The sequence below is a fragment of the Micromys minutus genome (assembly GCF_963924665.1).
Source record: "Micromys minutus genome assembly, chromosome: 1".
In the NCBI taxonomy this organism is placed as follows: Eukaryota; Metazoa; Chordata; class Mammalia; order Rodentia; family Muridae; genus Micromys; species Micromys minutus.
Window position 1 is genome coordinate 221,812,302 of NC_137969.1, and position 25,150 is coordinate 221,837,451.

At 44.6% G+C, this 25,150-nt stretch overlaps 1 protein-coding gene across 3 annotated transcripts; it reads right to left on the bottom strand.

The window, feature by feature from the left end:
- Positions 1–369: 369 nt before the first annotated feature.
- MAX (MYC associated factor X) lies at positions 370–24,540 on the bottom strand. 3 transcript variants are annotated; one of them, XR_013974964.1, is made up of 6 exons: positions 24,318–24,540; positions 23,618–23,644; positions 15,760–15,867; positions 3,076–3,199; positions 2,515–2,599; positions 1,820–1,836 (listed from the first exon to the last, which is right to left on the bottom strand). XR_013974964.1 is itself a non-coding variant. In XM_080913978.1 (5 exons), exons 1-5 carry the CDS (start codon positions 24,351–24,353, stop codon positions 1,649–1,651), a joined length of 483 nt encoding a protein of 160 aa, XP_080770104.1. In that variant the 5' UTR covers positions 24,354–24,540; the 3' UTR covers positions 370–1,648. The 3 variants fall into 3 exon arrangements, 2 of the variants coding, with proteins under 2 accessions (XP_080770104.1, XP_080770105.1); XM_080913978.1 differs by lacking the exon at positions 2,515–2,599 and having other exon boundaries at positions 370–1,836; XM_080913979.1 differs by lacking the exons at positions 2,515–2,599; positions 23,618–23,644 and having other exon boundaries at positions 370–1,836.
- Positions 24,541–25,150: the final 610 nt, after the last annotated feature.

Genomic DNA, 25,150 nt, shown 5'->3' on the forward strand with positions numbered 1-25,150 from the left:
AAACGCTCTTGAAACCGGAAAAACCCTGGCCAATACTACTAGCCAGCCACCTTTTACACTAGACACTCCTTACCGGAGAATGCTTGTCCCAGCACTGAGCCATCGTTTCCTCCAGAGAGCACCTGTTTAGCAGGAACGGCTGCCACATCTCTCACTGCAAGCCTCAAAGGTGCTTTCTGTCACTCACTTAACCATTCTTCCAGGCTGACAGACACGGGAAACAGGTCTGCCCACAGCTGCTCCTGGCTCTGCAGGCTCCAGGAAGAGACCTCTGCTTCTCTGCGTTTTCACAGAGGTCCAGTAGCTTCCTCAAAGGATCTTCCCTCAACTATCTTAGCCATTGCAGGGTAAGAAGACACCACTACCAAAAAGGATAAAATAAGTCTTTATTTATATTCTTATAGTAAAGGGGGAAGCCTTAATTTGCAAGACAATTCTTGGGCAGTATGTACAACATACTTTTTATTTCCATGGAATGGAATCAAACACAGACTGAGACTACAAAGTATACACTAGAAATCAGCAAATGCTGGCAACAGAGTAGGAAAAAGACAAAGAAATGAAGCCTAAAGACGAGAAACCCTTCACTGGGATCTGATGACCACAGCCAGAGCCAGGGCTGGATCACACAGTGGCGACAAGTTCCAGGCCAGGAGGAAAGAAGTGGGGCGGGAGGCTGGACTGGGCTGTGGGTTTAGTACCAGGTAAGTCGCTCTTGGTATTTACATACAAAATAGTTGGCTCTATTTCTTAGAAATACACACAGAAAGAGATTTGATCATTACTTCATGAATCTGTCGCTTTACAATATCGACATCATCAGAAATAGGGGCATTTCATTCAGATTCAAATTTCAGTAGCAGGAAATAAATATCAAAACATCATCACTGGCTCTTAATACAAAACCTCTACCCCACCTAGAACTCCCTCCCAGCCCCACCCACAGTCGCCACCCTCACTCCTAGGAGCCGTTCCACTGCCGCCGTCTCCTATACATACCAGCGTCGCGTGGCCTTCTGGAAGGCTGGCCGGGCAGGCTTACACAGCTGAAGAGTAGTGACCGTGGCCAAGGGCAAAGCTGTCCCCGCTTTCCTTTTCTACCACACAAACTTCTTCAAGAATCTGGTCTTTCAACAGGAGAGACAGCATTTCCAAAAAAATAATCCTTACAAAGGAGAGGGGGTTAGTTCTGATTACTCCAATCTGGTCATCTTGTCAAAGTAGAGCAGTTCAGAGACTCACAACGTCCACCAAGCAGAGGTGAGGGGGCTGGGAGGAGAGCCGAGCAGAGCAGGCGTCCTCGAGGCACACGCTCTGAGGGCTGGAGGGGCTGGTAGGGTGGGCAGGACAGCATGTACTCAGGTCTGGCCGGCCGTCTGTCCTCCACAGAAAGAGCTGCCAAGTTAGGGTGTTTTGGTTTAAAATTTCTGGTGGGGACAGGAACCCCTGAAGGGCATACATTTAAAAATAGTGGACACAGGGCAGGGGATGAGAGTTGTTGTCCAAGAGCTTCTATGCAAAAATAACAATTAATAAAGAGAAAAGGAAAATAAAGAGTCTTCTCAATGGTTCTGAGGGTTCTAATGATGAACTGAAGGAGGATGCAACGGAGAGTCGACAGTTTTATTGCTGGCCTGCCCCGCATGGCTTAGCTGGCCTCCATCCGGAGTTTCTTCCTGTTCTGGGGCTCTTCAGGCTCGGACTCTGAACTGGAGTCTGAACCCCCATCGAAGGCAGAGATGGTGCCGCCCTTGGCGTTGGTGTAGAGGCTGTTGTCTGAGGAGGGATAGTTGGTCTGCAGTTGGGCACTTGATCTTGCCTTCTCCAGTGCACGGACTAAAAGGCAACCAAGGGAGCACGTTACCACCTTCTGGAGATCCGGAGCAACCAAGTCTCAGACTCAGGGTCCAGCCTGTTCTTCCTAAGGGTTTGCTTGCTGGCCCCCAAGGCACAGGGTGGCTCAGAAGTCATTCCCTTCTGGTGGCTGTTCCACCTGCACACTTCCGTCTCCCCCTTTTCCTTTCCCAGATGGGCTTGGGGGCCCAGCAGACATGGCCAGCCACAGCCATACCACCCTGAAGAGAAGGCTTGTGATGAGACACCGTCCTGCCATGGACCCAGCATAGAGACCAGAGCAAGAGTTCCCTGTTGGACTGAGCAATGCAATGACAGAGAAGAAGCTAGCCTAGCAATGCTAGGCTCCATGAAGGTGTGAAGGCCCAATGATAGCAGGAAAAGATGACACAATAGATTGGGTCAAAGAAAACTTTTGGCTTGGCTCTCATGAACAAAATCCATTTGGAATGACAAGCTGGACACTTGGAAGCAAGTCACCAATACACACGAAATACCTGGGCCTTTCAACAGACACCCCTACATGCAGGCTGCTTGGCCCATCATCCAACCCGCTGCCGCCGCCCACTGCCCATCCCTTGGTTCAGCTCAGCTTGAGCCTGGAGGATCAACCCTTCATGTTATTTTATGTGAGATGTTCTAACCCAGGTGGTTACTTGCATTTCCTTTTACTTGCATCTTCCATGAGGGAGGAAGAGAAGTGAATTCCCCAGGAACAAAGAACTTGATCAGCTCTCGCTTTCCCCTGTGGTTGTAGGAAAAGGCGGGTGTGAGCATTGGAGAACAGCAGGGGCCTGGCCCATAGGCTGCCCTGATTGGACTACTATTGACAATGGGGAGGGCTCACTGTCCCTGAACTCCTGGAGACTGTGGTACTTACATGGCACATTCTACTGCAAGAACCTCAAAGCTCTGTTCAGATACCTGACACCAGGTGTGACCCTTACTGTAGGTAAAGAACCTGAGCCCCAAGAAAGGGAGAGATCAGGCCAGAAAAGATACAAGCCTTTCATGTTCAATCCCCTAGCTCCTCCATCTGCTCACGGGAGGGTCTGGTCCTTCCTCAGGATGGCTCTAACACTCAACTTCGAGGCCTGCGAAACAGGGCTGAGGATGCTTCTGAGGCATAGTCCTCTAGCTCTGATGGAAGGCCCAGGTGTGAAAGCCCCAGCCTGGCCGGGGCACAGCAGGGCCAGTTGCCCCATGAGCTTGGTTGCTCACCTTGTTGCTCTAGAAGAGCATTCTGCCGCTTGAGGTCATCAATGTCTTGCTGGTGCGTATGGTTTTTCCTTCGCATATACTGGATATACTCTGTTGCTTTGTCTAGGATTTGGGCCCGGGATGCCTGTTTATTGCAGTATGAGAAAGGGGAAAAAAATAGAAAAAAAAAAAAAAAACAGAACAAAATAAAGACCAAGTTTGCATATCAGAACCATGCCCTTCTCTGGCAACAGTATGAGGAAAAGAAATGCTGAGGACAAAATAAAGGCTAACTATGATCTTTATCCCAAAGCACCAAGCAACTCACAGACTTACCTGCACGGAACCTCAGGAGCTCTACTAGGAACTGAGGTCTTATTTAAAACCACCAGCTAGTCTGTGGATGGCCTGAGCTTAGAGTCTGACTCTTAAACTCCTTTCATCCCCCCTGGATCTTTTTCTTATAGTTTTTATTTGTTTGAAATAGGTTTTAAGGCCAGTCAGACAGGCCTCCCAAGTATTGGGATTACAGCCATGAGCTACACTCTAAACCCTCTGGCTCTTTAGTTTACCCATGCCCGAGGCAGGCTGGTCTTAAACTCACCATGTAGCTGAGTATACCATTCCAGCTTCTAAGTGCTGGGATAAGTACTCCTAGTTGCACATGGTGCTCTGGGTTAAACCCAGGGCTTTGTGTGTCCTAGACACGGCTCAGTATCATCAGGCCACAAAGGCTCTGCTAGGGTCCGCCTACAGGCAGATGGTTCAGGACAACAAGATCAAAGGCTGGGGAAGACCTGGCTTGGAATGAAAGTGAGCACATTTTTTTCTCCATCTGTCTTAGACTTCATCAAACCTTCTGACTATCGGTAAGTAGCTCAAATGAACAATGTTCCTGTTGTATCATCTCCTATCTAAAGAGATTATCATGAAAGCTCTACGTACTTGATGTCAACATAGGAAGAACATGTAATTGAGACATCCCAGGAAACAGCCACACATCTACAATTGTAGCATGAGGTGTGGGCCTGGCTCATCAGGGGACCAAGTTAATAAATAAGTCAACAAAGTGGGCAAAAGGCTGTTTACTGTGCCCCTAGAATCACATTTGTTGGAAGACTCCCATCAGGCTACATATATGGCCAGAATCAGAGCCAGGGCACCTGCTCTACACATCACCTGTATACATATAAGCTCAAAGCAGGACAGCGGAGAAGCCCTGGAGTCTAAAAGCTTTGCTCTCAAAAAGGTCATTCTTGACAATTCTGCTTTTCATTCCAATGCTCCAAAACAACCAGAAAACAGGGAGGGCAAGGCAAAGAACACACTAGCAAACCTCAATTTACTCACATTAAAAAAATCCTAATAATCAATTTACAGACCTTAGTGCAGATGAGGTAAAGTATAAAAGGCCTGAACTTTTACTAGTCCTTGGAAACATTAAATTTCCAGGCTTTCCTCTTACAGTACCCTCAAGGTGATCTTCTCAAGAGGAGATCATTCATATTCAATCAATCATTTTATCTGGTAAGAGTTATGTGTGATGTATACACTGTGGGGAAACAACATCTATTAGTCACAGCTTCTTTGCCCATAAGCTTATTTGCTGTCTAGTGAGAAGATAAGTATTATCTATATGCAGACAAGCCACAGGCAGTGCTGACAAGTGTGCTGACTAGCAGATTATAAATGTCACTGAAGAGGCAGCTTCTGGGAGTGACAACTTGTGTGGTAGATGCCCTCCGGCCTCAGTGCTGTACACTGCTCTTGCCCCATATGAAGCAGTGAATCAACTGTGTTAGACTAAGGGCAGGGTATGAGGTGGGAGAAACTGGATGTGTTTCTTCAGCCCATGTAAGTGCAGTGAGGAGGGAAACCCAGCAATGGACACTTTGGTTTCCATTTCTTCAAAGACCCTTCTGAGAGCAGAGTTGACAAATGGAGAGGGAGCACATAATTAGTAGGGACTAATAAAAATATCTTGCCCCTTTGATAGAACTGTCAATGAAGCTGCTTAGCAGAGAATGGCAGCTGGCAGGGTGGGGGTTCAGAAGACGGAGTTGTATTCCCTATTTGTGCCATAGACATTCCTGTCCATAGCTGCTCCTTACTGACTACGTATCTTTTACTCTCTCCATCACTGACAAATCCCTGTGCACATTTTACTCACTGAGTCCAGATCTACTTTGAAACTGTGATCTTTCTGATTTAGTCTAAGTGCTGGGATAAGTGTGTACAGTCTCTTTTTAAATTTACCGGTTTAAAGGCATTTTCCTAACAGTTCTAAGAAGGCAACCTTCATTCTTAGCCAAGCATGTACATCTGGGACAAGGAGAGACAAGCAGAATCTGAAATCAAAAATGGTTGCAGATGGCCGGTGCTGATGCTGCTGAGCAGACCTGTGCTTTCCCAGTATCTCTTAAAGGTACTTACAGCCAAAACCACGAAAGCAGTATCTAGAGGTGGAGTGAGAGTGGAGCACAGACGGCCAGAAGTCTCACTCACAGCAGTTTTCAGTGAAGGCGGAATTATAAAGGCTCGGAATAGTGCTTTGGAAATAGGAGGTCCTCAAAGAACACTGCTCTGCTTTTGTTTTTAATTTTTAAAAACTTGAGATTAAGGTCTTATTACTGTGTAGCCCTGGCTGTCCTGGGACTTACTCTATAGGACAGGCTGGCCTCAAACTGCTTCTGCCTCCTCAGTGCTGGGATCAAAGGTGTGCACCACTGTAGCCAGCAGACTTTTAAATTCAGTGTTCAAGGCATCCTAAGGCTAAACACAATACAGCCCTTCCTCTAGCCCTTGCTAAAAGCAGAAGTGCCCTTGGCCAATCAACCATCCCAGAAGATGATCAGGTTTACTTTATTTTGTCCTTTTTAGTACACTCTAGAAGTCTAGGGGGTTAGAGAGATCACTCAGTGGTTAAGAGCACTGACAGCTCTTCCAGAGGTCCTGAGTCCAGTTCCCAGCAACCACATGGTGACTCACAACCATCTGTAATAGGATCTGATGCCCTCTTCTGGTGTGTTAAAGATTGGAACAATGTATTCCATATATATGCAAAACAAAAAATTTTTAAAGTCTATTTAACACACACACACACACACACACACACAAAATACTACAAAATATGATATTTCCATCTACTCCAGGTAAGACAAACAAAAGGTTAGTCAGAAAATGCCAGATTCCTCTGCAGTCAATGCCTCTTATCTCTTTAAACCACAAGACTACATAAGCAGCCACAATGGTGTGTGGAGGCCCCTTCCCGGTCTTTATGAGTCCATAGTACTCATACAATAAACATAAAGGTCCTGAGATTTATGGCACAGACTACGGAATGGCCCTGTGTTTTCAGTTTCTGTTTTCTAAAAAGGCTCTCAGTCAGCTGAGTCAACTGACAAGGTTCACGTGAGTCTGTAAGTCAGTGTGCCCACAGATGAACCTTAGTAAGTGCCTGGGTGATTTTTTTAAATGTTTATACAGCACTAATTCTACCTTTCTGAGTAGACATGCCTCTTCTGAATAGGTTGGAGAGAGCTGTGGGACAGACATCGTGGCTGTAGAGACTAAAAAGATTAGCTATGACATACATCCACACAGGAGCATGAAGAGCTACAGGTACACGTTGCAAACCCATGTTTAAGCACAGGAGTCGAAGAGCCTGTGAACAGAAGCAGCTCACATAGAGTTCTGGGTGCCAGGCACTCCATACAACCTTCTGTGTAGGGAAACTGATGCACAGATGTCTTAGCAGACACTAGTTAACTTGTGGGTAACAGTCAGAATATGACCCAAGTCTCAGATACACTCATATTTTTGAACAGAGGCAGTTGTAGCACTAATTTTAAAAGATCAAGAGAACTGCAGAGGCAGAGTTACTATGGAGAGAAAAACTGAAGACGAGGACTTGGGGAGAACTACTCATCTGCCTCAAGGACAACCCCAATGCAGGTGGTTTCCTCAAAGTAGAGCCAAGGCCTGACAGTGAGCCAGCCCTACACAGGCCCAGGCTGAGCTGAAGACTTTTTGGTTAAAAAGTGAGACACAAACTCAATCTAACAAACAGTAACAACCACCACCAGGCTCCTGGCAGAGAAGAAATGCCAGGTGAGGCAGAGTCTGAAGGGTCATCTCCCACAGTGCTGCTGGCTTCCCTGTAGCTTAGAAACCCAGAAAGGGGGAAAACCACAAGGTACAAAGGAAAAGACTCCAGGTGTGACAGCAGGTGGCCTAAGGGAAGGCCAATCAGTTTTAGAGGTGCAAGCCTTTCTCTGAAAACAGAACCTATCCATGTGTCTTGGCAAAAATCTCACAAAGGCTTCAAAAGAAGTTGATTCTAACTAGAAGATTAAGATTCCTGAGGGCCACCACATAGCCAAGGCAAGTCTGGAAGGTCCCACTGAAGACTGGCTCTCAGCAGGCACAGTGGGTGGAAATCAGAAGAGAACCAACACCCAAACATTGTCTTCTGCTGGCCACCTCCTGCAGCCCCAGCACAAAAGTCTACTTCTCTGCCTAACCACACAACCTGTGTTTTTATAAAATGCAAATTGGTTTAGACAATAGGGGTAAGAGGTAAAGCAGAACATAGTAGGCCTATAGTTAACATCTGGAGCACGTTAGTCCTTCCCTGAGGGCCTTAAGCCCAGCAGCTACACTGATCCCTATTCCCCAGTCAGATGCTCACTGGGCATTTGCTATAATGCCAACATTTGGGAGGAATGGTAAACCCATGGCTAGGCTGGTTTACAAAGTAAGACCCTGTCTTGAAGAACCTTAGGTAGGGGAGGGGGCAGGCAAATCTGGTATACATTTCTATTGAATAAGCCACTTTCTGGAAATAAAAATTTGCAAATGTGCACAACAAATGTGGGTGTCCTCTAAAGCAGTTTACTCTAAAATGGAACCCATTAGTGGTAGCAAGGGAAGCGACAGTCTGAGCTGTTCCTTAAAGGCTTCATGCTTCCAGGGTCTTGGCAGACCTGGCTGACTGAGGCGGGGCAGAAATGGCAGACCCTGCAAGGCTTTGGGATAAGGGTCAAAGATTATTTTCAAACCTTCAGGACTAAGTGTGCTGTTGGGACCCTTAGAGAAGCTGTGGCACTTCCCAAACAGTTCGTGAAGAACCAACACAGCATACATAGTTCCCTCAAAAGGAAGCACATCTATTACCTTCAAGGTAATAAATACAATTTTAAAGCAATTATTAGTTTCTTGCCTACTAAGTTAATCTTCCTAAGGCCCAGTGATATGGACATTGAGAGACAGTCAAACTCTAGGAAAGACTCCAGAAAGCAGAGAAAATGAGAGACCATCCTCCTGGAAGTACCTTTGAGTACAGAGCACAGCAATGGGTAGCACCCTTCATTTAGCTCCTGAGAGCAACTTGTAAATGGCTAGCACATCATGCTGTTCATCACTGCTTTAGTTATAAAATGTAATACATGTCAACAGAAACATCTCAATAGCTAAATATGAATGATACATCATTTGGGGAAAACTAAGGTCTGTAAGCGAAGCAAACAATTAACACTTTACCCATGGCAAGTGTGCCTAGAGATCAGAACAAAGTGACAGATGTCTTTGCTTCTTAGACTTTATTAATTCTATGCATTAGGAGTGGAGATTCTCACATAACCCAGAATAGTCTCAAACACGTTAAATTGAGGCTGACCCTAAACTTCACCCTCAAGTGCTGGGATTACAGGCGTGTACCACTACATCTGTATACAATGCTGTGGATGGAACCCAGTATGTCAGGCATCTTAGGCAAGCTTTCCACCTATGAAGCCACATCTACAGCCTCTGGGTTGAAGATTAAAATAATAGCTTATAGTGGAGAAAAATGAGACAACTCTGACATTTACTTGAGAGTGGCAACCATTTTAGTCACATTCAATTGAAAGGCAACACAGGGAGTAAAGTTTACTCTATTCCATGTGATCCTATAGTAGCCACACAGCTCATAAACAACCAGTCTGAACTGCAGGGAAAGTGTGTATGTGTATTATTTTTAATACTTAGTAAAATAAATAGGGACTGGGTATGGTGGGACACACCTGTAATCCCAGCATTCTGGAGGTTGGAGGCAGGAGGATCAGGAGTTCTAGTCTAATTTCAGCTACATAGCAGTTTGAAGACAGCTTGACTGAGACCATGTCTCAACAAAACAAAACAAACAAACAAAAACCAACACAACCACCCCTCACCTTTCAATCTAAAAGAGAAAAAGAACAGTGCAAACAAAAATAGTATTAAATGATTTTGAATGCGGAAATTGTATATTTTAGTCCACTGCTTTACATTTTAAATTTTATTTATTTATTTATTTATAAAGAATTATTTATTTAATGTATGTGAGCACATTAGTAGTTGTCCTCAGACACACCAGAAGAGGGCATCAGATCTCATTACAGATGGTCATGAGCCACCATGTGATTGCTGGGAGTCGAACTCAGGCCCTCTGGAAGAACAGTCAGTGCTCTTGACTGCTGAGCCATCTCTCCAGCCCTTAAATTTTGTTTTTAGCTAAAATATAACTACATTTCCCACTCTCAACCTCTCCCCTGCCTGCCCTTCACCCTCACATCCATGGCCTCTTTTTGAATAGATTCTGTTCTCGCGTGCCTCTCATCTCCTAGCTGGAGGGCAAGGGTTACAGGCATGAGCTATTACTTAAGGCTGTGCACCGCTCTTCCAACCCAGCTCAGCACCTCCAGCTCACCCTGCTGCCCTAACCATTCCAGACTGCAGTACCTAGTTGTTAGCATCTCCTATAAGGTTAGCTTGTTTACATTAAGCTCTACTTAGATATATTTGTGGTTCATATTAAATGTTTAGCAGGCAGTGTCCATCAAAGAATCTTAGGACAAAGGAAGCTATAGTTGTGTTAGAACCTGTTTTTTCTTCCCATTTTTCTAAAGTTTTTGCAATTTTGTGCAAAGACAAAAAAGAAAGTAATGTTAAGGGGAAGATCTAGATCAGTCCCTACTTTTCTCAATGGTAGTAAGTCTCCTGGTCCTCCCAAGGGAAAGTCTTGCCCTGGCTCTGTAAGGACTGGAGATGTTCCTCAAGGAGGATCACCTTTAGTCATAGAGTTAAGCTCGAAACATAGATCCCATCTGACTTTGAGAGCTAAGCAGGGCCGGGCCTGGTAACTACAGACAGAGGAGAGCCTATGGAGCTCCTGGAATTAAAGAACAAGAGCATTTTAAGGACAAGAGAGGAGTGGAGGTGGAGGCTGGCAGGGGTAGAATGCAGGCAGGAGATAATGCTCTGACACCGCCCAAGAGTCAGACATTATCTGGATCCCGAGGCTAGAGTCTGACCTTGAGGAGGACCTCAGAGAAGTTGACAAAGGCATTTCTGGACAAACAGAGGAAGTGGATATACTCTTCCATGATACAAGAGTTATTAAGAAGATAGAAGCAGGTAAGCAATGCTGACCAGACTGGTCCATAAGAAGGTCTTAGAGGTAAGACACAGAAACAGTTTATAAGGAACTAAACAGAAGCAGATACTTACCCAAATTGGGGTTTGGCTAATGGATGAGGTAAAATGGACAGGGCTAGGGTTTATATTCCATTTCTAAGACAATCTGCTAACAGCCCTGAAGATGTATGCAGCGTGGCTAGGAGGAGCTGCTTGCCTTCAAGGCATCCTCAGGAAAGAGACATTTCTTCGACACTATAACCACAACACGCACAGCTTCTCCGATAGGCCCGAGAAACAGGCTCTCTGACTTGGGGGTCCTGATGATGGCACAGCAGATAAGTCTTATAAAACCAGGCAAACATAGGTATTGGTAAGATGGCAACTGGGATTTGAACACTTGCCAAGAACAAAGCTTTTGTCTGAAAATACACCTTTAATTGACCAAGTACAAGAGAAAACCAAAAACTAAAGAGAAAACTAACACCTTAAAACAACAGAGTAGGAAGATCCACTCCCCAACCCCAGGACTGATGACAAATCTGAATGACCACTGACTGGAATGAGGCACTTTCTAGGGTTGGGGAGACATGTGAAGTCAGAAATCTAAAGACTGGACGTGACCCTCAACTCTGCAATCTGCTGTAACCTGAACAAACCACTTCAGAGCAGGAGCATTTTCATAGTAACTTACTTAGCATACTGCTAAGGTTAATGGAGCTATTTCAAGGAAGCCCACAGGAAATGACAAGGTTTAAGTACTAAGCTCGATTTTCTTTGTTGCTGTAATTTCAGACACACACACACTTAAAACACACTGAACTTTGAACATATTTCCCACATTACCCTCCTCCCTTCCACTGAACCCCTCTTCTTCCCAGGATGTCCCCTTTCATATCTTTTTTTTTCCCCTTCTTGTGAGCCCTACTGCACTTAAGTAGGGTTGCGAGCATGAGCAGAGGGAGACTTGGTTTCCTTGAGCTAGGTCACTGCTAGCCTAGGCAGGCTACAGATCTTGGCAATCTGCCTGCCTCAACCTTTGAGTGATGTGCACCTGTCCAACTATACAGGCTTGGTTTCTTTAAGATGCCCTCAGACTGCTTACCCTCCAGTACTGTAGACATATGAAACTCAGCTGTCCCTGACCTAAATCCTGTTTTGCTACAGACTAGGTCATGACCTTGAACATGCCCCTCATTTCCGATAAGAGTAGGAGCAACAACAGTGATTGCCCAACAATCAGCACCTCACACAGCCCAGGCTGGCCTAACTATGTTGCTGACAGTGACTCTGAACTTCTGGTCCTCCTGCCTCTATCTCCTAAGTACTGGGATTACAAGTGTTCAGCACCACTCCTAGATTACTGGCCTTTTCTGTCTATCTTTCTTTTTAAAGAAAACTACTTATTTTCACGAGGGGTCAGTCTCTTGGAACTGGAGCCATAGGAAATTGTGAGTCACTATGTGGATGATGAGAATTGAACCCAAGTCCCTGTAAGATCAGCACCCCCAGTTTATAGTTATCCTCCTTCAAACTCCCAAGTGCTAGGATTACAGGATTTAAGGAAGACAGGTATTCTTTATGATGCTTATTTTACCAAATACAAGAAACAAGAAATAAATGGAGCTGTGTCTTAATTTCAAGCTTTCTTTCTTGCCAGACATGGTGACACAGTCTTGTCATTCCAACATTTAGGAGGCCAAGGCAGGAAGATCACTATAAATTCTATGTCAACAAAGACCCTGTCTCATAAATAAATAAATGTCTCATCCTGTGAGACAAGTGGCACAGGACTGCAGTCTAAGCACTTAAGGCTTAACCAGAATTATGAGTTCTAATCACACTATAAAAATATTTCACACTGAATTTTAAAAAGACCATTTACTTTTCCCAAGTATTTTGGTTTGGATCCAATTCAATCAGTATCAATTTTTAAAAAATATATTTTAGAAAAAAGCAGAGACAGGGGATCTGAGTGATTTCAAGGCCAGCATGGTTTATATGGTGAGTTCCATGAGCCAGGGCTACATATTGAGACCCTGTCTCAAAAATAAATATGAATAAAGTAAAGTGTTATTTATATATAATGCTCATGATGACACTCCCTTTGTATATTTAAAGACTCACACACAAGGCATGGTGGCACACACCTTTAGTACCAGCAGTTGGGAAGCAGAAACAAGCAGATCTCTCGAGCTTGAAACCAGCCTGGTTTATATAGTGAGTTTCATGATAGCCAGGACTACATAGTAAGACCCCCACCCAGGAAAAACACAACAAAAACAAACACATACATAAAATAGAAACAACCAAAAAAAGAAAGTGGCTTCATTTTTTCACATATCTGGAAGCTTAAAACAGGAAGATTACTATGAATTCAAGCCAGTTTTAGAGCCACAGAATGAAACTTTATCTCAAGAAACCAAATTTAACAAATAAACAAAAATTTAAAAAAGACTTGGACACATATCACATAATCGCAATGTTAACTGTAGAGTCACCTAGAACATAAGGGTGCTAGCATCAAAGGAGACTTAGATCAAAGGCTTCCTCAACAATCTGAGCTGAGCGCTCCAAAACTCATGTGGGACACTCATTTCATGACCACTGCAATGTCACAACCTTAACCATTGCAATTCAAATCAAGAATGAGTCAATTTCCTTTGGTTCCAATACCACATTTTAAGAAGATTGCGACATCTGAAGAGAGGTCAGTCTGAGAGACTGAAGGGTTCCGGAACTGAAGCCTCCTGGCACCTGTCAGACTGCTGGCAGACCGACGAATAACAAAAAATCCTGTCCCTGACATGCGCAAAAGCTGGCTCCACCAAGAGCAAGCAAGACAGGAAGGCCTCTGAAATAAGAATGTCAGCTTGGAACAGGTTAGGGCTCTGATGACTGGCTCATTAAATCTGGTTCTCTTTCCCAAATTAAAAACAAAAACCAAAAAAACTAAGCCAAATCCTCAAATTCTGCCTTCAGGGCATCCTCAGGAAAGAGGCATTTTGAGGAATTCAAGGTCAACCTTAACTGTGCAGTGCGTTCCAGGCCAGCCAGAGACACAAGAAACCCCATCTCAACAGACATGTTAGCACAAGAAATTACAACAGAGGACCTGGTATCACCTTCTCACCCACTCCTTACCCACTGGACCCAGTCAAGGTTCCTCAACTGGCCTTCCTCCTGCCTCGAATGCTCAGCACCAGACACAGTTCTTCACCTCCAGGAAATATGCCCAAAGCCCATCTTCTCAATGAGATCTGTGTGTTCCAATTAAAAATTCACCATTCCTTCCACCTTAATTTCCCCCATAGTGTGTGCACACGCAAGCACACACAGAACCCTGGCTAGCCAGAAACTAAAAAGATCCACCTGCCTCTGATCTTCCAATTGCTGTGATTATAGGCATTTTCTACCAACATGCCTAGCCAGTATTCATACTTTTAGGGATTACTTAATTTCTACTATTTCCTTGCTAAAATAAAAGATCTATTTATGCTTGCTAAGAATAGTAGCTGGTGTGCATAGACCCTCCCTGAATGTTTGCTGAAGTGAAAGGACCATAAATGACAAACTACTCATCCCATTTGTAAGCTACTAAAGTCAAACTTCAACTTCCTCAAAGAAAAGCAGCAAGAGGACTTAGTATAATAAAACTATAAGCACTTAGGGAAGAACGTAACAAGGTAAGACAGCCCAAGTAAGGAAGAGATGCAGTTGTGGCTCGTGAGCTATGCTCTCAGCGTTTTCGCTCTTCAGAACTCCTCAGATGCACCTGACTGACTGGTGCAGGCACAGACTCCCAGGAGATCATGTGGGTGGCACATCCTCAGCATGTCTCACTCCATGTGAGGCTTAGATAAAGGCAGCTCTAGCCCATAAGTTCACCACCTGATGCTAGCTGACACTGTGGCATATGGAATAACCAACTGTCGTCAGACATCAGAGAGAAATCTTTTGCACAAAGGGTGCGTCTCTCACTCATAAAGATTTCCTGTGGTGCTCAGTGTTATTCTCAGGAATGCTGTTATTCCGGTAAAAGTACCTTGGTTCAAGGCCATTAAATCAAGTATATACTAAGTGGGCTTAACTCACAGCAAATTCTGGTTTTGTAATACTGCATTCACGTGGTTTATGTTTTCCTGTAAGCTTAGACTTACTCCATACTCCAACCACACAGAAGGCCACATTATAGACAAAATAGAAAGCATAGCTTTTCAATTTTTTTATAAACACGAAAAACTTAAATCTTGGATAACAAAGCAAATTCAGGACCCTTACCACAGGACCAAAGCAGTAAAGCCATTTAAATATACTTAGAGTAAACACTGCTTCTATTAAATCAAGTTTCTTAAGCTAGGTGTTATAGCACATGCCTGCAATGCCAACAGGCAAGATTGGCTGAATCCCAAATTCAGGCCAGTCTGACTATACAGTGAGGCTTTCAAACAAGCAAGCTGACCAAGGGGGCTACAAAAAGCAGCCTGTTGCTACACTGTGTCAAGAATAGAATTAATTGTGCAAAAAAAAAAAAAAAAAAGTTTTTTCTGTATTCCAAAGAGTGATCCTAACCCATAGGCTTTTGCTCAAAGCTTTTTGGTTTTTGAAGACAAAGGCTGGCTCCTGCCTCTCCAGGGAAAACACGTGGAAGGATGAGAATGGCTGGTTTACTCTCTTTAATGGGAACATGTCTAAACTTTTTTTGTTCCACAGCTCTTTACATATGGTGGGAAGAAGAGCTGTCAAAACTGGAAATCACTGGTGCCCAGGCAGGTTCACAGACCTGCTTGCAAGTGTTCATTTACACTAAGTACTAATGCTGAACCACACAGGAGAAATTCCCACAGAGGTTTAGGGAGTTGCTGGCCTGGGGAATCTTTAGTGAACCCGAACTAATTATGGACCACGTTATATAGTACAGTGTATAGTTATAATAATGTCATGAATGACTAGTTTATTTGCCTACCATGTACAAGGCCCTGGGTTCAATCCCCAGCACTACCAAAGAAAAAAGTAATAAATTACAGTATCCCATTTCCAAAAGGAATTTCTTCAAAACAGCTCTGTTAGAACTGACATTGTTTTTGATAAAGATAACCAAGAACAATTGAGATGTGTGGAAATCTTCCAAGAATCAAAAAAAAAAAAAAAAAAAAGAGAGAGAGAGAGAGAGAGAGAGATCATGCTACCTGACTGTGTTTCTTTCCAGAAGGAATATCCTAGTAAGTTCCAAGCTGCTGGTGAGCCAACTGGCTTTGTCAATAAACTCACCTTCTCTCCTTGGAGTGATGGGACTGAGTCCCGCAAACTGTGAAAGCTGTCTTTGATGTGGTCCCTACGTTTTCGTTCCAGTGCATTATGGTGAGCCCGTTTGTCAGCCTAGGAGAACAAGGAAAGAGCAAGTTAGGAGTGCCACTTCTTTTACAGGTAGATGTGGTAAAGCCTGGAAGTATGTGCAGTCAGCGCTGTCTCTGGCAAGTGGACTGGGAAAATGTATAGAGTGAGGTGGGCAGTTAGGAGTCTCCAGAATTAGGCTCTGTTAAAGGGGAAAAAAGGGTGAGCAGGGCTTGCAACAGGAACATCCAAAGTAGCACGATGAATCCAGCTCATGCACAAGTAAAATGAGAGTTATTCAAGGGACAAAGTGTGACTCTCCTGTAAACGTTCCCATGATGGAGCAGTTGCCAGTCCATGGTTGGAATGTAACTAAGAAAAGCTCCAGTGATCACTTCATAAGCTATGGATGGTCACCTCTACCATGAGACTTGGGGAAAGGGGTGCTTCTGTCCCCGGAAACCCACCATCCTGAGGCTTTGCTCTGACACCCTCGTGCTAAAGGTTACTAGCATATTCAAGTCACACAAGAGCACCAAACCTCTGTAAAGCACAGCTGTACCTGAGAATATTATGACAGAGCTGACCGATGTGCCAACTACATTTAGGTTTCCTCTCACATAGACTGAGCCAGAAAGGCAGTTTTTGGGTAGCAGACCTTCTGACATCCACATGCTCTTGGTAAATTCCCTCAGGCACTTGCAGCAGGGCAGGCCCACTTGGCAGTTTTCTAAATACCCTAACCAGCCTTTAACCTTTCCTGCTTGGAATTATAAGCAGTCAGCTGTCAGGGGTCAGGGCTGCCAACCTATCAGGAAGGGTAAGAGAGCAGGGCACCATCCTAGGGAGCACTGTCAAGGAGCTTCATCTCCCTCTCAACAAACACAAGGACCTACTTCAGCAAGAACTTCACCACACCTATACTTCAGGCATTATAGACACACTCTCTTGAGAATTTACCCTGACTAGAACAGGCTGGGCTAAGCTAGCCTGAAGAACCTATCTATACATTAGAGTGACCTGGCAATTAAACCCAGAACACCAGGAATTTTGAAAATGCAGCAACAAGTGTAAATTTCGTTTAATGTTGCTTCCAAAGAGTCCTTGTACTAGAAAAGATGGTTAGACAGAGATCAGACAAGAGCCATGAGAAGAAAAGGATTTAAAATTCTTCTACTATCAAATTCTAAAGTCCACGAGTCGCTCAGGTCTGCACTTTCCCCAATCTCTCAGGTGCCTCACCTATAGTTCTGTTAATTGGATACAAGTCCTGATCACAGCCACTGTCCTGCAGGACTTGTAAAGTTAACCCTTCTTAAACTTCAATTCACTGTAAAGCAAATCTCAACCAGTTATATGGAGAATAGAATGAGGAATCTGAAAGGACAATTAAAAAAAAAAAAAACAGGTCCATTGAGGTTAGAGAATATTATACCACACTGGGGAAGAGAGCTACAGCCAGCCTCCATTGGCCGTGTGAGGTAACTTGAGGGAACTAAAATACCCAGACCCAGGTAAACTGACCTGTCATAATCCATACCTGAGGAGCATGAGACCTAGAACCAACATTTGGCATGGACTAGCCCTCTGGTGTTTACTCTAATTTCTAAGACGGTCTATTTGCATGCAAATCAATTGGTCTTCAGCAGCAGCCCAAGATACTCCTATATCCTAAATCACCCTGACTCCTGGCCCTCCTCCCAGCTTAAGAGCTGTGCATGGAAGCAGTGACCCTAGTTACCCATAATCCCTCCTGTTTAATACAAATAAAGTCCTAATTGTCTGTTTTCTTTCTGAGAGAACCCTGTAAGTCCCAAGCAGTTAGAACTAAGTTGGACTCGGTTTCCTGTGGGCCTGTGCTGAAAGAAGGAGCTAAGTTTAACAGAACAAAATCATCCCCACAAGACGCACCACCCCTCCCATTTGCTGAGCACTGAAAGGACTCAAACGGACAAGTCGTTTGGTTGGAAGACTGTAGTGAACTTGGCCGTAGACCATGAGCAGCAATCTCGGCTTCTCATCTGGGGAGCCAGCCAAGTTAGAAGTTGGCTCGGCTAGGAAAGGCGGCAGGCCACTGCCTGGTAGAAAGCCTGGGCTGGGGACTGTTGTTCTCCAAGCAGTGGATGGAATTTCTGTGGTGGTTCCAGACCCAATTTAACTAGCAGAACAGGGGAATCTTAGACCAAGCCCTTCTGCCATGTCTGCCCCTCAGCTGTTATGCCTAAACAGAGACAACCACAAGGATGTTTTGTTTTCCCCTTCCCCAAGCCTCATTTGCAAGCACATGTAAAAAACATGCCAAACTCACATGCCTAGTTCCAGGCAACTCTGAATTAAGTGTCATTTCTAAGGCTTACAGAGCATAGGAAAACCTGACACACCTTCACACAAGGCTCAAAGCTCCCTCTGGAAAGTATTTCTAAGCTGCAGATGAGGCTGGCACCCCTAGTTTTGCGTGATGGGCCAGTGGGGAGGCTAATATAATGCCTTGTTAGCCATCTTCTCTTGCTGACAGCTCTTTCCCAAAAGACCACGCTTTCAGAATTGAAAAAAGAAAAACCAGGTGAAGACTTGGCTTACGGTGCTGGAGACCCTCCCATGAAGAGTCTTTTTAAAACAGCATAGCAATTAACAGCAGCAGAACAAAGCAACTAAGAGAAGTATACACTCTCTTGCCTATACTGTGAAGTGTCTGGTCATGCAATCACTGGGACCAGGGGTAACCTTATGGAATAGATCATAGAGGTCTTCTTGGGCTATGTTGTCACAGGTTCCCAAATGATTCCCCTATACATCCTCAGGAGCAGATGCTGGACATTGCTTACTTGCTCTTTAGCACAGAAATTGCAGTTTCTGTCAGAAAACCATTCTTCATCAGCGTGTCCCAAACTAAGAGAAGTACTAAAGGCTTTGTGATACTAGAGTGGACCACAGCTGCTCACCAGGAACTACAGCACCGAATTGCTTCTAGCTTTGATGTCTATGCCAAGGCTTTTACTCAGTCTCAGTTGTAGTCCCAAACTTTTCCACGCTGGCAGACAGAGACAAATGCTTCACCTATAATTTGTCTACCTCTCACACTAACAAGCATGTGTATCTTAGTGCAGTTCAATGTTGAAAGTAAGCTTAGTCGCTAAGCTGATAGGACATGGAAGCTAAGGAGACCCTTTCAGAATTGAGGAACTCTCTCAAGAGTATTTCCTTTCAACTTATTGCACAGAAAATGCATCTTCATTCACACATCTCACTAATCAGCAACCCAACTTCCTGCAAGACCTAGCATGAAGAAAGAAACTCTTACTGTAAAGGATATACAAGGTTTTTCAGAATGCCATTTCTTGCAAACTGCCTGGCACCTAACTAACTGTTCCACCACACAGGGGGAAATCTTCTCAGTGCCAACGTGGAGGGAATGTGTCGTCCTTAGCAGCTATTTAGTATCTTTAGCTTCAGAAATTTAAAGGTATGACTTTAGAAGACAGAGTCACAAGATTATTCAACTAGTCTCACTGAAATACTAAGAATGAATACAAAGGTTCCAGATTCTCATGCAGTATATTTATTACTTCTGTTTGATGAATTAGATAAAAATAAGACAATTCAACTCAAAAGTAACCGTTTTAATAAACTCAAAAAATTGGAACACAAAACAGGCACCTGAGATGAGATTAAACCCACTAGTCTTTAGCAGGCAGATTTTAAATCCAGTTTTGTAGCTCTTCTCTTTGAAGCCTATGGCTGATACACATATATTTCTGTGAATATATTTGCTTTTGAGGTTTCTATCATCTTTTGGTGCCTAAAAGAACTTGGGGACACTACAACCCACACGTGCCATTACACTAGTGTTTAAGAGAAAGGACTTCTTGGTTAGGACATGGAAGTCAGGCTTGATAATGTACACCTGTAAGCCCTGTACTAGAGAGGCCAAGGCTGGAGAATCCTTGCAGTGGGAGGCCAGGCTACATAGCAAAACTCTGTCCCTTGTCCCTAAGAAAGATCAAATAGGGTTCCTTGATCAACTGTTTTGGTTTTTTGACAAAGCAACACAACTCTGAAAAACTTCACACCACCTTTTCTTCTCACAGGCACATGCAGGGAGAAAATCTGCTGTTTATGTCATCAAAGCCAACACTGAGCAGAATCAAGGACTATCTATATACCTTGCCACCTTCTGTCACAAAGCTGAACCCAGAAAGACAAGTCCCTGAACCTCCAAAGTGGTCAAACTCCTTCCTCCCAAATACAATTCAATCTCAAAGAAGCAAAGAGCCGAGAAGTTAAAAAAATACTTTAAGCCAGAAAGGACCCAAAGTGGAATAGCACAAACCTATTTTAAACTCTAGCTAGCATAATAACTGCAACATGCTGAACTCTGCAGATGTGAGGACAGTGTATGAGGAAAGGCCTCAGGTTTCTTGACCAACTCAGGAATCCTGTATTTCACATACACTTCCACGCTTTCCCAGAGAAACTATCTGAACAGAAGCAAAATGAACCTCTTGCAATAAAGTAACTGCCCCAGAAACATCTTTAAAATACAACTCACTCCCCCACACACACACACAAAGTACTAGTGAGATTCTGCAATCATCAAGTTTAGTAACTAGTGTTTAGGGTGACTTCCTCTAACTTTGCTGCTCATTGGAGACTGCTTCCGCGTGCAGCTCAGCAGATCAGTTTCACTTTCCGTTAGTCTCCCTCCCTTCCTCCCTGATCTGAATGGCCTGCACTCTTCTTGAGGAAGATTCTGGACTGACTGTAGAAACTATGATCATCTTTTCATGTTAGGACCCACAGGACATTTTCCAAATAATTTGTGTGTGTGTGAAGGGGTGTCTATAGCTCAGTTCAAACTCATGGCAACCCTCCGGTCTCAACTATCCCAAGTGGTGGGATTAAAGGCGTGAGCTACCATACTTGGTTCCAAATAACTATTTTAAAGTTTTTCTGCAGTCCTAAACATCTGGTTCTCCGGAGTCCAAAGATAAATTTAATCATTTCCAAAGATAAAAATCTAATGGCATTCCACATTATAGAAAAAAAATATATCATTTATACTAAATTTTAATAAACAGATGGATATATTCACAGGGATAAAGGAAGGAATACATGTTCCCAGCCCATTTGTGAGTTATACAATGCACTCTGTCTATAATATACGGGCTTTTTCTGTCTATGCTATGATAAACTTGTACCAGAAAAATCTCAGTAAGTAAGCATACTGAATTAAAACAAAGGGTCTCAAAGGCTAAGCCTCCAGCAACAACAAAAATTTTACTATGTCCCAAAGTGAAAGGAAAAAATCCTAAGTACCTTAAGAACAACAACAAAAATGTAAAAAGTAAGATCAGCCTCATGGGAGAAGAAGCATTTAGTAAATTAATTTACATCTCCACCCAGATGGATGTTTTTAAAAGCAGAAAGCCTACAATAACTGCTTATCATAAAGTAAGAAAACATTTCTCACTGAAAGGCAAACCTAAGTCCAGCTCAAGGATGAGTCTTCAAAACAAGCTGTCCCAACCCAACCCTTGCCCTCTAACCCTGATTAGCCCTACAGCAGATCTTATAACTAGAGACTTGGAGGGGGGAAAGAAGTTGCTTTTGTTGTTGTTTTGGTAGAACAGGCTCAAAGGAAAACAACCAAGTCCATGGTATTAAGACTAATAGTACCCAGGCAGGGTGGTGCACACATTTAATCCCAGTTGATTAAATCCCATTTAATCTGGGAACCTGAGGTTGATGGATCTCTGTGAGTTCCAGGACAAAAAGCTTAGACTCCTCTCCCTCTCTCTCTCAAAAGAAAAAAAAAGGGGGGGTAATAATAGCTGAAAAACAGAACAAAAAAGAAATTTGACTTTACCTAGAAAAGTCTTTAAGAAATGAAACATCCTGAGGATCTCAGAACAACCCTAAGAACTCTAAGATAACTGCATTCAGAATCAATCAGTTCTCAAAAAATAAGGCTTTTCTTAATGTTCAGGCAATCTACAATCTCTGATGCTCTACTGAAGAGCCTGTTTGTACCCTGCGATTAGTAGGGTCCTACACCACACACATCATTGTGGCATCCTGTAAACCTGTTCCCTAGGAAAAGAGACAAAAGTAGAGAGTTCTTGTTTGCCTGAGGCAGGCTCATTCTATATCCCAGGTTGGCTTAAGATTCAGAGCAACACTTCTGCCAAAGCCTTGGAAGCCCTGGGCTTACGTACTGGACTCTGTGTTGTGTTGGGTTTTGTATGTTAAGGCAGGGTCTCAATAAATTGCAGAAGCAGGCTCGAATGTTTGATCTTCCTACCTAAGCCTCCTGAGTAATTGGGTTTACAGGTCTGAACAACCAAGCCTAGTTGCACCCTGCAAACTCTTTACAAGTTCCTAAACAGCTGTTCCACATATCATTTAAAAACCAGGTAACTAGAAGCTAAAGAGATAGCTCAGTGGGTAAAGGCACTGTGGTCAAACCTGATGACCCTAAATTTAATCTCCAGACCCACATGTTGGAGGGAACCGACTCCCCCAAATCAATCGTTCTATGATCTTCACATTCGAGCTATGACATACATGTGACCATACACACATGTTAAAGAAATGTGATTTTAAAATATCAAGTAGGCTGAGGTTGTAGCTCTATGGCAGAGGGGTTACATGGTATGTGTAGGGCCTGGGTTCGACTCCCAGCACAATCAAAAATTAAATGCACATGAACACACTCGAAAAATAATAATCTGTGTTTCTAGGATTTTAACATTTCTCATAAAGTTCCAGGTATATGGTCCTGACGAAAAGATCTGGCAACACCGAGTTCACTTTCAGATAGCAGGCCTCAGAGTGTGGCTACTGATTTTCTTGAAGGGGTGTACATCGTTAGTACACCAGTCCTCGCCTCGTCCCTCTATCCTTGACTATTTCCTTACCTGGTCCTCACTCTATACCCTTTTCTTACCATTTCCAACCATCAAATATTACATATGTCTCTCTTCTGAGTGGATTGAGTATACTCCTTTTCTCTCTTGCTAATCTATACCCATTTACTCCTAAGTCTCAGACTCCAAAAACAAGAGAGCATATAGTGTCAACCCAAAGCCAGAAACACCTACAAAAAAAAAAAACAAAAAACAAAAAACAAAAAAAAAACTAAAATCAAAATCCTAAGACTCTTCCATCACCTTTCAGCAAAACCATCTCTTACAGTACCACTTTTCAATAATTGGTTTTTCTTCTTCTCAAGTGGAAAGTCAGGCCACCAAAAATGGTGACACTTTCAATATTTAACTTCTAGCGCCTCTTTCTTCCATTGTTGTTGTTGGGAATACCATGCTTTTCTAGATTTTAGGGGTCTGCAGCAGTCACATAACTTTGGCTAAAGGCGATTATTGCATGTGCCTGCGACCTCATACAACTGTGGAGATACTGCTTAAAAGTTTACCTGTTCCTAAATAAAATCCGACCAGTTTGCTCTGAAATAACACTACCATTCACTTCAGAATGCTCTTTCGTTTCTTACGTGCCTCCATTGCATCCTTCACTGAACACTACAGAACTCAGTTCATAGCACAGGTCTCTCACTCGGCTACCGACCTACTCACGAGAATCTACCACCTGAGAATCCAGAAAATCATGAGGATTTGCAACGCCCCCCTCCTCCAACCCCAATTGACTCCACCTCACCTTAGCGGTTAAGAGGAGTTTACAAGAATATTAAAAGTAATAGAAGGATCTCTTTTTCTCTCTGACTCCAAAAAGAACCAAAACTGAACGGAAATGAAAATGAAATGGAGAGTAGGAGACGTACCGCAGATTGAAACCTCGGTTGCTCTTCCTGGAATAAGAGAGAAAAAAAATAGAAAATATAGAAGTTATTTTCACACTTCGAATTCAATAATAAGAAAGAAAATGCCGGCGGCGGAGGAAGCAGCGGGTGGGTAGTCAGCCTGACACCCCTCCTCCCTCTTTCCCATTCCACTCTCTCCAGCGAGATCCCGTAGCCTAGTGGGGGTCCCAGGCGCTGCCCCTCTTTCTAGGATCCGAATCGGACAAGAGGGATCCAGAGCACTATCTGCTCTCCCCGGATCCCTCTCGGGCGTCAGAGCACTCCTAGCCCCTTCACCCCCAAGATCAACCGGTCACGGGAAGAGGGAGATCATGGACCCAAGGAGCAAGAGCTGAGCGCTGGTCTCCTTGCCCAGGATCCGGACGGATAATGGGATCCCCAGCCGGGTAGGGTGGAGAGGGAGGCCTCGACACCCTCCTCCACGGGAGAATGTATGGGTCCCAGAGGCCGCGTGTCTGCTCCCACCTTCAGTCCCAGGAGGCCTCTCCGGACAGGACTGGAGGGGAGCGAGCCTGGAGCGCGATGCAGGCGGACCCGGCCCCGGAGGAAGAGGACGAAGGCGGCGGCGACCCGGCCCCCCTCCCCCGTCGCCCGGCTGAGAGCCCTGGCCGCTGTCCCCGCCTGACAACCCGAACGGAAAGGAAGAAGCCCCGGGACTCACGTCGCTCTCCACCTCGATGTCATCGTTATCGCTCATTTCCTACGGCCCAGGGAGCGGCCACTGCAGCGGCGGCCGGGGAGGGGAGGGGTGGAGGGAAGGGGGAAGTCACCGACAACAACAAGCCGAGTGCCCCCACGCACACACTCACTCACTCACTCGTTCACTCACTCACACACTCACACACACACAACACGGGCGACAACCACCTCACTGCAGCACCGGATCAACGGCGGCACGCACGCCCGATCGGCCCCCTAACACGTGACCGGGCTCACCGCGCCGGGGTAGCTGAGACTTGTAGTCCTCGAGCGTAGGACGGGCGAGTGGGAGAGAGCCAGAGAAACTACAAATCCCATCAGGAATCGCACACAGTCTTCATCAGACCCGCTTGTTGACAGAGCTCAGGGCGCCTGCGCCCTGGGTGTTGGCTGCGAGAAGTGGCGCGGTGCTTCTCGGGAGATGTAGTCCACAGACCGCGAGTTGTCAGGAGATTTTCCTCCCCAGGCGGCGGAGAGGCTGCTGGGAAGACAGGACACGTGGAGGGAGCTGGGCTCCTGCCGGCCACAATTCTGAGCTCTGGGCGCCCGGCCCAAGGGATTGGGTGGAGGCTCTGGGGGAGAAACTGGCTGCCAAAATAACACCGTCTCTTCTTGGCTAGACTGCTTTCACATTGTCTTGTTTAATGCTTGAGTCGCTCCACTTGCGCCCTGGGGCGTAACCCTCTCGGGAAGGAATCACGCTGTGACTGACCAGGGGGCGCGGTCGAGATGCCCACGCGGACCCTTGTTTTTAAAGTGTTAAGGGGCATTACGGGACAAGCTGGAGGACCGACT

Coding starts and splice junctions, on each gene's coding strand:
- MAX (XM_080913978.1), bottom strand. CDS start 24,353: ATGAGCGATAACGATGACATCGAGGTGGAGAGCGAC. Junction 15,868..23,617: donor AACCGAGGTTTCAATCTGCG/GTACGTCTCCTA, acceptor TTGTTCTCCTAG/GCTGACAAACGGGCTCACCA. Junction 3,200..15,759: donor CATCACTCCAAGGAGAGAAG/GTGAGTTTATTG, acceptor TGCAATAAACAG/GCATCCCGGGCCCAAATCCT.